General features: G+C 51.9%; 1 protein-coding gene across 2 annotated transcripts in view; it reads left to right on the top strand.

Moving 5' to 3' along the window:
* The first annotated feature begins 12,231 nt into the window (after positions 1–12,231).
* The window catches only part of CDH4 (cadherin 4), a 1,105,063-nt gene continuing 1,102,890 nt past the window's right edge, over positions 12,232–14,404 (top strand). Inside the window, exon 1 of one of the 2 annotated variants that reach the window (XM_073607535.1) lies at positions 12,232–12,579. In XM_073607535.1, the coding sequence (XP_073463636.1) occupies positions 12,499–12,579 (81 nt within the window). In that variant the 5' untranslated portion in view covers positions 12,232–12,498. The remainder of the gene's footprint in view (positions 12,580–14,404) is intronic. The other variant, XM_073607534.1, reaches the window with a different exon arrangement.

Below are 14,404 nucleotides of genomic sequence, written 5' to 3'. Positions count from 1 at the left end.
CGCCTCTACCCATGAAAAGATCATTGAGAATACCTATATGCACTGTCAGCTGTGTCAATGTGCCTGAATTATAATTGCAGCATTATATTCCATGAATAACTGTGTTCAAACGATCCTTAAATTTCATGTTTGATCAGCTCGCTTTTCTATCCGGGACGCTGGTCTATACATGACTGTATTAGACTAGCCTATCACTGCCTTGCTCTATATGACATCATAATCAATTAACTTACCAGGAATTCAATCAGTCAATGGATATTGGTCCCAATATTAGTCCTCAACAGACATCTAGCTATTAGCATACTGGTAAATCCAGGTTGGATGCCATCCATGATATGTACATGAAATTCTTGACTTTAATTTCAATACTCAATGCAGCATCATCCATTACCAATGTGACTGGGAGTGCATGTGTATGATTGCATAGGGTTTTTAGTTCTGGTGCCTTATTGTGACAACGTTGTCCAATTTGTGTATGTGTGTGTGTTTTTTTTTACTGTTGGGTATATTGGGAAACCAATTCCACACTGATGTCAATTTGTGTTACATTTAGTGGTTTTTAACATACTATTGATAAGCATACTAGACTTCAACAAATGGTACACCATGGTTGATTCTCCTCATTGCTTTCTTGGGACATTTCTCTGTCCCAAACCCTATCCCAAATTTCCTCAAATGTATAAATGACCCCTGTGATCATTGTATAAGTGACCACCTAATTAGCGATCATTGTATAAGTGACCTCTTACATTGGTGTTCAGTGTATAAGTGATCCCCAGTGGTCAGTGAGTAAGTGACCCCAGCTTGGGATGTGGTGCTAAAATCAAACTGGTGGGTTCCTGCTCAAAAATATTTTTGCCCTTATGCTAGTAGTCAATGTATAAATGACCTCTCACTCATATGGTCGTTGTATAATTGACCGCTTAAAGTGGTTGTATACCCCTGATTTTAACTTTTACCTATAGGTAAGCCTAGAATAAAGCTTACTTATAGGTAGTGGAAATATCTCCTAAACATGCACCGTTTAGGAGATATTTACCTTGCAGTGTGCCAATGATGTCATTGGCGCATGCGCTGTGAAGAAACGGACCTCCGTGCCCTTTCTTCCCGAGCGTGTGCCGCGACTGGTGGCTCCGGAGCGCATGCGCGGAAGAGACGTCACGCGGCTCTGGCCAGTCACACAGCCGGAGTCTGCGGCCCCCCGGAAGGAAGAGGGGTGAAGATGGATGCTTCCTGCAGTGGGGACAGTGCGAGCTTCGTTTGCAGATAAGTGCCACATAATGGGCTGGTATGCGATGCATACTAGCCAATTATGCTTTTACTATGCAGGGTTTGCAGGAAACAAAAGAGGAAGTAAAACCCATCAGGGTTTACTTCCTCTTTAATTGGTGATCATTGTATAAGTGACCTCTTACGTTGGTGGTCAGTGTAAAATCGCCCACTAGTTTTGGTGGTAGTGGTAGTGGTAGTGTAGGTGGGAAATCAATTTGCCATTACACATTGCTGAAAGAACCTCGAGCAATCTCAAGTAGAGCTCTGGGTGTGAAAGGCTGATGTATGTGATCTCAAAAACCAATATTTATAGTTGGATGTGATTTAGAGTGGTATAATTCTGCAGTGTATCTGTCAGCAGCTGGCTTTTAGCAAGGCTTATATTGCTGGCTTTACCATAGTTGCCAACATTGTAAAAAAAAAATGTGGGACACTTTTGTGGCTGTAGGTGGAGCCGTACAATAATTAGTGGGCGGGGCATTCGTTTGTAGGTGTTCTTTGGAAAAATATATAGAAGTGCGGCACGCGAAGCGCGTCGCGGCAAATAATGGGCGTGGTTTTACGTGACATAGTGGATGTGGCTTAAATGGGCGTGGCTCAAGAGGGTGTGGTTAGAGTCTGAGATGAATGAGGGCTGGAGAGGGAGAGAGGGGGAGAGGGGGAGAGGGATTAGAGGGGGAGAGGGGGAGAGGGGGAAAGGGATTAGAGGGAGAGAGGGGGAGAGGGAAATGACGGGACAGCAGCCCCAGATCCTACACAATAAAAATATGTGTATTCTAGAAAGTTTAACAATCAGCAGATAAAGATACTCCAAACACCTGGTGTTAGCACTTCAATCATCACGGCACCATGGTTGTTATGGTGTCAGGATGATTGAAATGCATTATTTCTATTATTACATTGTAATATAAAATGAAATCATTCAACTCACCATAATGCAGAATCAGTGGGATCCCTGAGCGTGTCACTAGCCACGTCGCCTGCCGCCAGCCGTCCGTCCTTGGGTCAGATGTCCCAGCAGAGTCCGTCCTTGCATCAGGTGCCCCCAGCGGAGCCCCCCTTACATCAGATGTCCCCAGCGGAGCCCCCCCTCACACCAGGAGTCCCCAGCGGAGCCCCCCTCACACCAGGAGTCCCCAGCGGAGCCCCCCTCACACTAGGAGTCCCCAGCGGAGTCCCCCTCACACTAGGAGTCCCCAGCGAAGCCCCCCTCATACCAGGAGTCCCCGGCGAAGCCCCCCTCACACCAGGAGTCCCCGGCGGAGCCGCCCTCACACCAGGTGTCCCCGGCGGAGCCCCCCCCTCACATCAGGTGTCCCCGGCGGAGCTCCCCCTCACATCAGAAGTCCCCGGCGGAGCCCCCCCTCACATCAGGTGTCCCCGACGGAGCTCCCCCTCACAACAGGTGTCCCCGGCAGAGCCCCCCCTCACATCAGGTGTCCCCAGTGGAGCTCCCCCTCACATCAGGTGTCCCCGGCAGAGCCCCCCTCACATTAGGTGTCCCCAGTGGAGCCCTCCTCACATTAGGTGTCCCCAGTGGAGCTCCCCCTCACATCCGGTGTCCCCAGTGGAGCCCCCCTTACATTAGGTGTCCCCGGCGGAACCCCCCTCACATCAGGTGTCCCCAGTGGAGCCCCCCTCACATCAGGTGTCCCCGGCGGACCCCCCCTCACATCAGGTGTCCCCAGTGGAGCCCCCCTTGCATCAGGTGTCCCCAGTGGAGCCCCCCTCTCATCAGGTGTCCCCAGCGGAGCTCCCCCTCACATCAGGTGTCCCCGGCAGAGCCCCCCTCACATCAGGTGTCCCCGGTGGAGCCCCCCTCACATCAGGTGTCCCCGGTGGAGCCCCCCCTCACATCAGGTGTCCCCAGCGGAGCTCCCACTCACATCAGGTGTCCCCGGCAAAGCCCCCCCTCACATCAGGTGTCCCCGGCAGAGCCCCCCCTCACATCAGGTGTCCCCAGTGGAGCCCCCCCTCACATCAGGTGTCCCCAGTGGAGCCCCCCCTCACATTAGGTGTTCCCAGTGGAGCCCCCCTCACATTAGGTGTCCCCAGTGGAGCCCCCCTCACATTAGGTGTCCCCAGTGGAGCTTCCCCTCACATCAGGTGTCCCCAGTGGAGCCCCCCTTACATTAGGTGTCCCCGGCGGACCCCCCCCTCACATCAGGTGTCCCCAGTGGAGCCCCCCCTCACATCAGGTGTCCCCGGCGGACCCCCCCCTCACATCAGGTGTCCCCAGTGGAGCCCCCCTTGCATCAGGTGTCCCCAGTGGAGCCCCCCACACATCAGGAGTCCCACAGCGGTGCGCCCCCCCCACCTCAGAGGTGTCCTAGTAGTGTCCGCATGGCTAGAACCCCCGCCCCTTTCCATATCAGACTGGCAGCGGGGGGGGTAGGCGGGGTGAGGTGGAGCGGGGGAGAGGGTGGGCGGCGACGCAGGAGCTCCGTCTAGCCCCCCCAGCCGTCTTCCTGAACTTCATAAAAATGGCGGCCGGCGGAGACAATGTCTCCGCCGGCCGCGGACCTCTAGCGGCGGTGGCGGCGAAAATCGTGAAGAACCGGATTTCTCTGTTCATTTACCGGGACACCACAAATTCGGGAATGGCGTCTAAGTCCCGGGAATGTCCTGGGAAATCCGGGACAGTTGGCAACTATGCTTTACCCTTTCCCACTCAAATAAAAACAAAACACAAAGATTTGGGTTAGCGTTAGGCTTTAATTTTAGCCTACATGCACAGACTTTAGCACTCCAGAACACAGCTTGGTGCACATGGACTGTGGTGGCTGTGTATACACCAGACACACGGTGATTCGCACCACTTGCCGCCTGTACTATAGTCAATGTACAACTACAGTGCGGCTCTCCGGTTCCGTGAGGATGTTCTCCTACATGTGCACCTCCCGCGATAGTACTGGGGTGTGCTTTGGGCATGCTCTGTGAGCTGTCACGACCCATGCTATCACAAGGAATGTTGTTCATCCATTTTTATAGCAATAGAGTTGATCCAAAAAAAAAAAAAAAAATAAATGTACAGTGTAAAAGAAAATGAACGAGATAAATAATAAAAATTAATTTAACCACTTGCCAACTAGCCGCCACAGTTTTACTGCGGCAGAATTGCACGGCTGAGCGAAACGATGTTATGTTACGTCGCTTCACCCTGTAGCCACTAGGGGCGGCGCGTGTGCCCGCTCCTCGCCCCCGGGCCGATGCAAGTGCCCAGCGGGCACGATGACCACCAGGCTCCCGCGATCGCTCGTGACACAGCGAGAACCGGGATCTGTGTGTGCAAACACACAGATCCCGGTTCTCTGAGGGGAGAAGAGACAGATCGTCTGTTCATACAAAGTGTGAACAGCGATCTGTCATCTCCTCTAGACAGTCCTCTCCCTCCTTCAGTTAGAACACAGAGAGGGAACACATTTAACCCCTTGATCGCCCCCTAGTGTAAACCCCTTCCCTGCCAGTGACATTTTGAGTAATCCGTGCATTTTTTAGCACTGATTACTGTATTAATGCCAATGGTCCCAAAAATGTGTCAAAAGTGTCCGATGTGTGCGCCATAATGTCACAGTCCCGATAAAAATCGCAGATCGCCGCCATTACTAGTGCAAAAAAATAAAAATAAAAATGCTATAAATCTATCCCCTATTTTGTAGACGCTATAACTTTGGCGCAAACTAATCAATATACACTTATTGCGTTTTTTTTTTTTATTACCAAAAGTATGTAGAAGAATACTGGCCTAAACTGAGAAAAAATTTAGCTTTTTTTTTTTTTAAAAAATGGGGATATTTATTATATCAAAAAGTAAAAAATATTGTGTTTTTTTCAAATCGATGCACTTTTTTTTTTGTAGTGCAAAAAATAAAAACAGAGATGATCAAATACCACCAAAAGAAAGCTCTATTTGTGGGAAAAAAAGGACGTCAATTTTGTTTGGTTGCAGCGCTGCACGACCGCGCAGTTGTCAGTTAAAGCTACGCAGTGCCGAATCGCAAAAAAATGGCCCGGTCATTGAGCAGCCAAATCTTCCGGGGCTGAAGTGGTTAAAGCTCCCCCCCCCCCCCCCCCCCCATGCTCACGCAAAAAACTGCCACACGCATATGTAAACGGCAATCACACCACACATGTGAGTTATCACGGCGAATGTCAGAGCAAGTGTAATAATTCTAGCATGTGACCTCATGTGTAACTCTAAAGTGGTAACCTGTAAAGGTTTTTATAAAGATTCCTATGGAGATTTTTAGGTACTGTAGTTTGATGCTATTCCACGGGTGTAAGCAATAATAAAGCGTGACGTGTTAGGTATCTATTTACTCAGCATAACATCATATTTTATGTTTTACCAAAAAAAAATTGTGTAATATATTGTGTTTATGTTCACTAAAACTCATTAAAGTTTATTCATATCTGAAAATTTGCGTTTGATAAACAGCTGAGCAGTTGTGCAGCATATAAAATTGCAACAACAACCATTTTATTCTCCAGGGTCTCTGCCTCAAAAATATGTAATGTTTGGGGTTCAGCTTTGGTTCCTGATTCTAATCCATGTCTGCTAACCTTGTTCCTGACCCGACTATGTCTGACACCTCTCTAGGATTACCCCTGCCTGCCATATGTGCTTCTTGCTTATGTTACTGACCCCGGCTTGGATTTATGACTATGTCTCCACCTCCTGATTTGGTACCCCACTGCCAGCACATTACCAACTTCTGCCTGTTCTAGACTTTGAAACTGATTCTGATTCTGCACCTGTCTGCCTGGCTCCCGCTGAACAAGGCTTGTGATCAGTCTCCACACCATCACTGGAAGGACCCCTGTGTGTCTCCATCTACAGCGCACTCCTACAGCTTCCAGGCACCTGCGCCCTTCCACTGCCCTAGCAGTCCCTGTCTCCATTACCGGGGGTGCTTGGATGGGAATTGTGCAAGAGGCCACCCTCATCATCTGGGGTTCCACAGTCATGTACGTGACACCCAGACTGGAACTAGTTGATGAACTTTTTGTGTCTGGGGTTCAGCTTTACTAAAAATCCCCATATAAGGGCCATATTCGTCTATGTTAAAGGTCACACAACAGTGCTTCAGCCCGGTGATTGGCCACTGCATCATGGGAGGAAGTGGAGAAGGTCACATGCTCCTCCACACACAGAAGAACCAGGTATATCCATAACTCCTAGATGTCCCGGCTTCCGCATGACATTCCAGAGATTTAAATTATCCCCCACCCTGCGGGTCCAGGCTGGAGTTGCAAAGTCCCGTGACGGAACAAGTTCCAGCGTTTAGCTCCTTTGACTCACCTCACAGGGGCGCACTAGTGCCAGGCACCTTTGGGGGAGGATTTGTGCTAGAAGGGGAGGTTTGGGGAAGGGAGTTTGTGCTAGAGGGAGAAGAGCATTTGTACCAGAAGGAACATTTTGGGGAGGGGGGAATTTGTGCTAGAAGTGGGGAGATAATTTTTGCTGAGAGGACAACTTGGGGGGAAGGGTGTCATAAACCATGAAATCAGGCCGAGACAGAAGTACAGTTAAATCACACTAGTTTAATAATAAAAGTAAAAAGAACAAATGTAGTCAAAACATAGCCAGAGTTCAGTAACCGGAATTGATAGTCAGCCAAGCCAGAAGTCAGGGATCAATGTAGTGGAACAGCAAGCAGGATCTGGAGCCAGAGAGGATGTCAGCAAAGCAAGTCTTGAACAGGATCGCAGGAGATAGTTTCTGTGATGTTGACCAAGGCGAAGGCAGAGAACCTCTAGACTGGACAGCTTAAGTAGGCAGGACTGACGAGCAGGATATCATCAACAGCTGAGTAACTATGGAGAGATAGGAGCTGGCAATTAGCTGACTGCCGAGCGGCCAGCTCACAGAGGTAAGGGCTGAGCCCAGCCCTCACAAAGGGGGGGGGGGTTGGGCCGGAATGGAAGATTGGGGGAAAGAAAGATTTGTGCTGGAGGGTTTGGATTGGCGGGGGCGGGGGATGGAGGGATTAGTGCTGGAAGGGAGGATTTGGGAGTGGAAGAGGATTTGTGCTGGAAGGAGTGGGAGGTTTTGTGCTGGGAGGGGGATGTCACAGTCAGCCTTGGAGGCCAGGAGCTATATCACGGGTAAGGTTCACACAGAAACCAGCAGGATAAATGCACAAGCAGGTCCCATTGGCGGGTGACACAGGCTCACCTTATGCACCAGTCGGTCTTCATCACAGCTCCTGATGGTGGAGATGGGTTTCACTGCGTGCTAATGCCAAGTCCTCCGGATCACACCCCCTAGGAGGTGAGCAAGCCGGGGACTGGTAGCAGTTGTAGGAGATAGGGATCAAGAGGAAGCATATTCAAGGAACAAGCCAAAGGTTGGTAACTAGTGGTAATGAAGATAAGGATGGCAGCAGGAGTTTAACCACTTCAATACCGGGCACTTTCGCCCCTTCCTGCCCAGGACAATTTTCAGCGCCGTCACACTTTGAATGACAATTGCGCAGTCATCCTACACTGTACCCAAACTAAATTTTTATCATTTTCTTCCCACAAATAGAGCTTTCTTTTGGTCGTATTTGATCACCTCTGGGGTTTTTATTTTTTGCTAAACAAACTAAAAAAGACAGACATTTTTTCTTTGTTTTCTCCTTCACTGATGGGCACTGCTGAGGCAGCAATGTCGGGCACTGCTGAGGCGGCAATGTCGGGCACTGATGAGGCGGCACTGATGGGCACTGATGAGACGGCAATGATGGGCACTGATGAGGCGGCACTGATGGGCACTGATGAGGAGGCACTGATAAGGTGGCACTGATGGGCACTGATGAGGCACTGATATGCAGCACTGATGGGCACTGATAGGCAGCACTAATATGCAGCACTAATGAGGTGGCACTGATGGGCACTGACCGGTGGCACTGATGGGCACTGACCAGCGGCACTGGGCACTGACCAGCGACACTGATGGGCACTGATAGGTGGCACTGATGGACACTAATAGATGGCACTGATGGGCAGCACTGATGATGAAGTACTGACCGGTGTTACTGTTGGGCACTGGCACTGTGGTGGACACTGATTGGCACTGTGGTGGGCACTGATTGGCACTTTGGCACTGACAGAAGTTATTGATGGGGCACTGGCTGGCAGCTGATGGGCACTGATTGGCAGCTGATGGGCACATCTGATGGGGGCTGTGCTGATAATCAAAGTGTTGATTATCAGCACAGACCCCCCTCTGACAGGGAGAGCCACTGATCGCGTGGTAAGAAGCCTCTGTCAGAGGCTCCTTACCACGATCGGAGATGCGGTATGTCGGACTGACATACAGCACCTCTGATCGCCGCACTCGCGCCGGCATGTTACCCTGCTGAACGTCATATGACGCCGAGTCATGGTTAACAGAAGTGGTTAAAAAGCAAGCTTTTGGCTGGAGAAGAGCACAATAATCTGGCAAACAGCAAGTGCAAAGGCATAGCTTAGTATAACCAAAGGCAAAACTTTTTTTTAGCTTTGGATAAAGTGAGGAGGGATTAGAACCACTGTCAGTTTGTATTGCTGTCTGTTCTCTCGTTAGGGAGATTCACCCTCTCTATTTGCCTCATTTACCATTATCATTAGAAGTGAAAGTAAAAGAAAATCCCAAATTTTGGGTTGTCCCCAGAACAGTAATAGAGGGGAAATCTTCCAATGGGGACACTAGTTTTGGTGACCGGGGGGGGTCCCCAAGGGATTCCCTTAATTTGCAGGGATTTCTTCTCACTTCCTGTTTGGCTATGGGACAGGAATTGAAGGGAAATTTCCGCAAATGAACAAAGAGGGCGGGAAAAAACAATCTGACAGTTAAAACCCTTTCCTGCTCTATCCAAAATGAAATTTGTTTTTGGAGGAAGAGGATTTGTGCTGGGGGGTAAAGGTTTGTCCTGGGAGGGGTGAGTGTGCAGATTATTGCTGGATTTGTTTTGTGCTGGTGAGGTTTGAGGTGGGTGGGGGCAAAGGTTTGTGCTGGGAGGGGTGAGTGTGCAAATAAGTTTTGGATTTTTTGTGCTGAGGTTTATATGTGTCTGTGTGACTCTTGCTTGTGGCACAATAATCAAAGCATACTTTATAGGTCCAAGGAAACCTGGGTTTTGTTAAACCATGCTCCTTAAGCCCCTCCCACCCCTACCAGCATGACCACTCCTCTCCCACTGTTACCAGTCTGGCCACACTCACATTTAACCACACCCACCTTAGTTATTTCTTATTCTCAAGTTGTAAAGTTGGAAGGAAAGGTGTCAGTAGAGCAGAGATTGGTGTCAGTAGGGCAGAGATTGGTCTCAGTAGGGCAGAGGACGGAGTCAGTAGGGCAGAGATTGGCGTCAGTAGAGCAGAGATTGGTGTCAGTAGGGCAGAGGACGGTGTCAGTAGGGCAGAGGAAGGTGTCAGTAGGGCAGAGATTGGTGTCAGTAGAGCAGAGGACGGTGCTAATAGGGCAGAGATTGGTGTCAGGGCAGAGGAAGGTGTCAGTAGGGCAGAGATTGGTGTCAGTAGGGCAGAGGACCGAGTCAGTAGGGCAGATATTGGTGTCAGTAGTGCAGAGGATGGTCTCAGTAGGGCAGAGATTGGTGTCAGTAGTGCAGAGGATGGTGTCAGTAGGGCAGAGATTGGTGTCAGTAGGGCAGAGATTGGTGTCAGTAGGGCAGAGGACGGAGTCAGTAGGGCAGAGATTGGCATCAGTAGAGCAGAGGACGGTGTCAGTAGGGCAGAGGAAGGTGTCAGTAGGGCAGAGGAAGGTGTCAGTAGGGCAGAGATTGGTGTCAGTAGAGCAGAGGACGATGTTAGTAGGGCAGAGATTGGTGTCAGGGCAGAGGAAAGTGTCAGTAGGGCAGAGATTGGTGTCAGTAGGGCAGAGGACCGAGTCAGTAGGGCAGATATTGGTGTCAGTAGTGCAGAGGATGGTCTCAGTAGGGCAGAGATTGGTGTCAGTAGGGTAGAGGACGGTGTCAGTAGGGCAGAGATTGGTGTCAGTAGGGCAGAGGACGGTGTCAGTAGGGCAGAGATTGGTGTCAGTAGGGCAGAGGTTGGTGTCAGTAGGGCAGAGGTTGGTGTCGGTAGGGCAGAGGTTGGTGTCAGCAGGGCAGAGGACGGTGTCAGTAGGGCAGAGATTGGTGTCAGTAGGGCAGAGATTGGTGTCAGTAGTGCCGAGGACGGTGTCAGTAGGGCAGAGATTGGTGTCAGTAGGGCAGGGGTTGGTGTCAGTAGGGCAGAGGTTGGTGTCAGTAGGGCAGAGATTGGTGTCAGTAGGGCAGAGATTGGTGTCAGTAGGGCAGAGGATGGTGTCAGTAGGGCAGAGATTGGTGTCAGTAGGGCAGAGGACGGAGTCAGTAGGGCAGAGATTGGTGTCAGTAGGGCAGAGGACGGTGTCAGTAGGGCAGAGATTGGTGTCAGTAGGGCAGAGATTGGTGTCAGTAGGGCAGAGGTTGGTGTCAGTAGGGCAGAGATTGGTGTCAGTAGGGCAGAGGACGGTGTCAGTAGGGCAGAGATTGGTGTCAGTAGGGCAGAGGACGGTGTCAGTAGGGCAGAGATTGGTGTCAGTAGGGCAGAGATTGGTGTCAGTAGGGCAGAGATTGGTGTCAGTAGGGCAGAGGACGGTGTCAGTAGGGCAGAGATTGGTGTCAGTAGGGCAGAGGACGGTGTCAGTAGGGCAGAGATTGGTGTCAGTAGGGCAGAGATTGGTGTCAGTAGGGCAGAGGATGGTGTCAGTAGGGCAGAGGAAGGTGTCAGTAGGGCAGAGGACGGTGTCAGTAGGGCAGAGATTGGTGTCAGCAGGGCAGAGGACGGTGTCAGTAGGGCAGAGGACGGTGTCAGTAGGGCAGAGATTGGTGTCAGCAGGGCAGAGGACGGAGTCAGTAGGGCAGAGGACGGTGTCAGTAGGGCAGAGATTGGTGTCAGTAGGGCAGAGGACGGTGTCAGTAGGGCAGAGGACGGTGTCAGTAGGGCAGAGATTGGTGTCAGTAGGGCAGAGGACGGTGTCAGTAGGGCAGAGATTGGTGTCAGTAGGGCAGGGGACGGTGTCAGTAGGGCAGAGGACGGAGTCAGTAGGGCAGAGGACGGTGTCAGTAGGGCAGAGATTGGTGTCAGTAGGGCAGAGGACGGTGTCAGTAGGGCAGAGGATGGTGTCAGTAGGGCAGAGATTGGTGTCAGTAGGGCAGGGGACGGTGTCAGTAGGGCAGAGATTGGTGTCAGTAGGGCAGGGGACGGTGTCAGTAGGGCAGAGGACGGTGTCAGTAGGGCAGAGATTGGTGTCAGTAGGGCAGAGGACGGTGTCAGTAGGGCAGAGATTGGTGTCAGTAGGGCAGAGGATGGTGTCAGTAGGGCAGAGATTGGTGTCAGTAGGGCAGGGGACAGTGTGAGTAGTCTTTAATAATTTAATCAAATAATTTAATTTAAATAAGTGTGTATTTTGTTTTTTATTATTTTAACAATTTTGTTTATTAATTTATTTTTTACAGTTTTTTTTTAGGAGCCCCGGTTGGGGTCTTTGGTGAAATATCAGGGCACTGTGTGGCACACAGAGGGTGATTAGGGTGTGCCCATACACAGCTGGCCTGTTTGCAGTCACAGACATGAAATAAAAGGATGATCATGTATCCATTCTTCATAGAGCTGTGTGCATGCTGTGCCTGTCTCCTGTCCTCCTCCATGCACCTTACTTACCCCTCCATTATATAACTGCCCCCCCCCCCTCCCCCCCGTGTTCTCTGTCCAGCCTCATCACACATCGCTTCTCCTCCGCGAGCTCCCCGATCTGTCAGGCTGCAGCGCTCACAACCACCAGCGAGGGCGCTGCGGAGACACACACGCCGATGATCATTCATCCCTTTTTTATTTATTTATTTTTTTTCTTTGCCGAGGTGGGCGTGGTTATCCCGCCGCTCAGTGGGCTCGGCTCGGCTCGTCAGTCTCGGCTGAACCCTGTGGGGGCGTGTCGAAGGTGCCAGTCAGCGCGTGGAGTGGGGTGGGGGGCGGGGCCTCGCTGCGCTCAGCTGGTGCAGCCCGTTCACCTGCAGCTCAGAGCGTGGGAGAGCCGGGGCGGTAAGCGGCAGCGCCCGGGGGCAGCGGAGCCTCACACCGGGACGTTATTGGAAGGGAAAGGTCTTGGGTGGGGTGGGGGGGAGCAGAGAACGCACTACTGCTGCTCCATTTACAACACAACCTCTGGAATTTTTGGACGTTTATTTTTTTTCTGTGTGGCTGCCGAGGATCAAGATGTCCCGTCTGGGTGCAAAGATGCCAAAGGGGTCGGGGAGCGCTCTGCTGCTGCTGTTGGCCCTGCCCGGGGCACTGGGGGTAAGTGGGCACCTTCCCTCCCCTTATATTCTGCCCCCCACCCTGGTACCCTTCCCCCCCTATAGTCTGCACCCCAATCTGGTTCCCCCTGCCCCCTCTATAGTCTGCACCCCACCCTGGTTCCCCCTGCCCCCTCTATAGTCTGCACCCCACCCTGGTACCCCTGCCCCCCTATAGTCTGCACCCCACCCTGGTACCCCTGCCCCCCCTATAGTCTGCACCCCACCCTGGTACCCCTGCCCCCCCTATAGTCTGCACCCCACCCTGGTACCCCTGCCCCCCCCTATAGTCTGCACCCTACCCTGGTACCCCTGCCTCCCCCTATAGTCTGCACCCTACCCTGGTACCCCTGCCTCCCTTATAGTCTGCACCCCATCCTGGTTCCCCCTGCCCCCCCTATAGTCTGCACCCCACCCTGGTACCCCTGCCCCCCCTATAATCTGCACCCCACCCTGGTACCCTTGCCCCCCTATAGTCTGCACCCCACCCTGGTACCCCTGCCCCCCTTATAGTCTGCACCCCGCCCTGGTACCCTTCCCCACCTATAGTCTGCACCCCACCCTGGTACCCCTGCCCCCCTTATAGTCTGCACCCCACCCTGGTACCCCTGCCCCCTCTATAGTCTGCACCCCACCCTGGTACCCCTGCCCCCCTTATAGTCTGCACCCCACCCTGGTACCCCTGCCCCTTATAGTCTGCACCCCACCCTGGTACCCCTGCCCCCCTTATCGTCTGCACCCCACCCTGGTACCCCTGCTCCCCCTTATAATCTGCACCCCACCCTGGTACCCCTGCCCCCCTTATAGTCTGCACCCCCACCCTGGTACCCCTGCCTGTCTCTGCAATGGGCTCATCACCCTGCATGGTGTGCTGGGTTGGGGTGGGAAGGGGCACCTAGGAATAATAATAATAATACAAAAATAATGCAAAAATAAAATAAAAATCTGTTGCATTAAAGGAAGGGGTTCATTGTCAGATCAGATGTGCCATGGCATGCCTGGCACATGCATGTAAAGGGTTAATAGCAAGGAAAATCTCAATTGAGGGCATAGAGGCAAGCAGGGTTGGAAGGAGTTAAGTTGGCACAGTGGGCACTGTGATGTGGTGCCCCCCCCCCCCCTCCCGGTCCAGCCCGGTGGATGGCATATCTCTGTCACTGGAGGTAGAAGTTCAGTGCAGGGCACATGGAAAAGGAGGGGGGGGGCACACACCAATCATATCTGCAGAACTGGGCAAGCAGTCCCATGTGAAAGGACCTGTGGATGATGGGCACGTTACAGCCCCGGTGCCAGGGCGCCCACTGATAACAATCACCAGACACCGACGTTTTGGCACATGCCGAGCCTCGGTGTGTGTGTGTGTGTGTGTGTGGGTAGCAGTGATAGACTCAGCACAGCTCCCAGCCAGAGAGAGAGAGAGAGGAAGGTACAAAGTCATCTGCAAAGCCTGCTTTCTGCTTAAACGCTCCACAGCCCCATTATATATTCACTGCTAAATAAGACCGTTCACAGGAAAAGCCCCCCCAACCAACCCCCACCCGTTCACCATTCATTCTGCACGGGGCTTTGTAAGTAGAGTAGAAGTCAGTGCACTGCGGTGACCATCCAGGGGAAGTCTCCTAGCTGGACGCTCCAGCATTACAGGTCCAGGAATTAAAAAGCCGCTCTCTCGCTAGCAGTGTGCAGGAGTTAATGGCTCGGCCAGCTGCTCGGAAGCTCCCCCCGTCTAGGACAATGAGAGCGAATGGCAGCGGCGGAATGTAGTAAAGATCTTCTGCCTTTTTCAATAGACTGAATGCAGAGAAGCTCCGGCTTGGAATCCTCCT

Source organism: Aquarana catesbeiana, linkage group LG12 (assembly GCF_042186555.1).
Source record: "Aquarana catesbeiana isolate 2022-GZ linkage group LG12, ASM4218655v1, whole genome shotgun sequence".
Classification (NCBI taxonomy): Eukaryota; Metazoa; Chordata; class Amphibia; order Anura; family Ranidae; genus Aquarana; species Aquarana catesbeiana.
The sequence above is the reverse complement of the archived record's forward strand: the minus strand, read 5'-3'. Positions and strand labels throughout refer to the sequence as shown.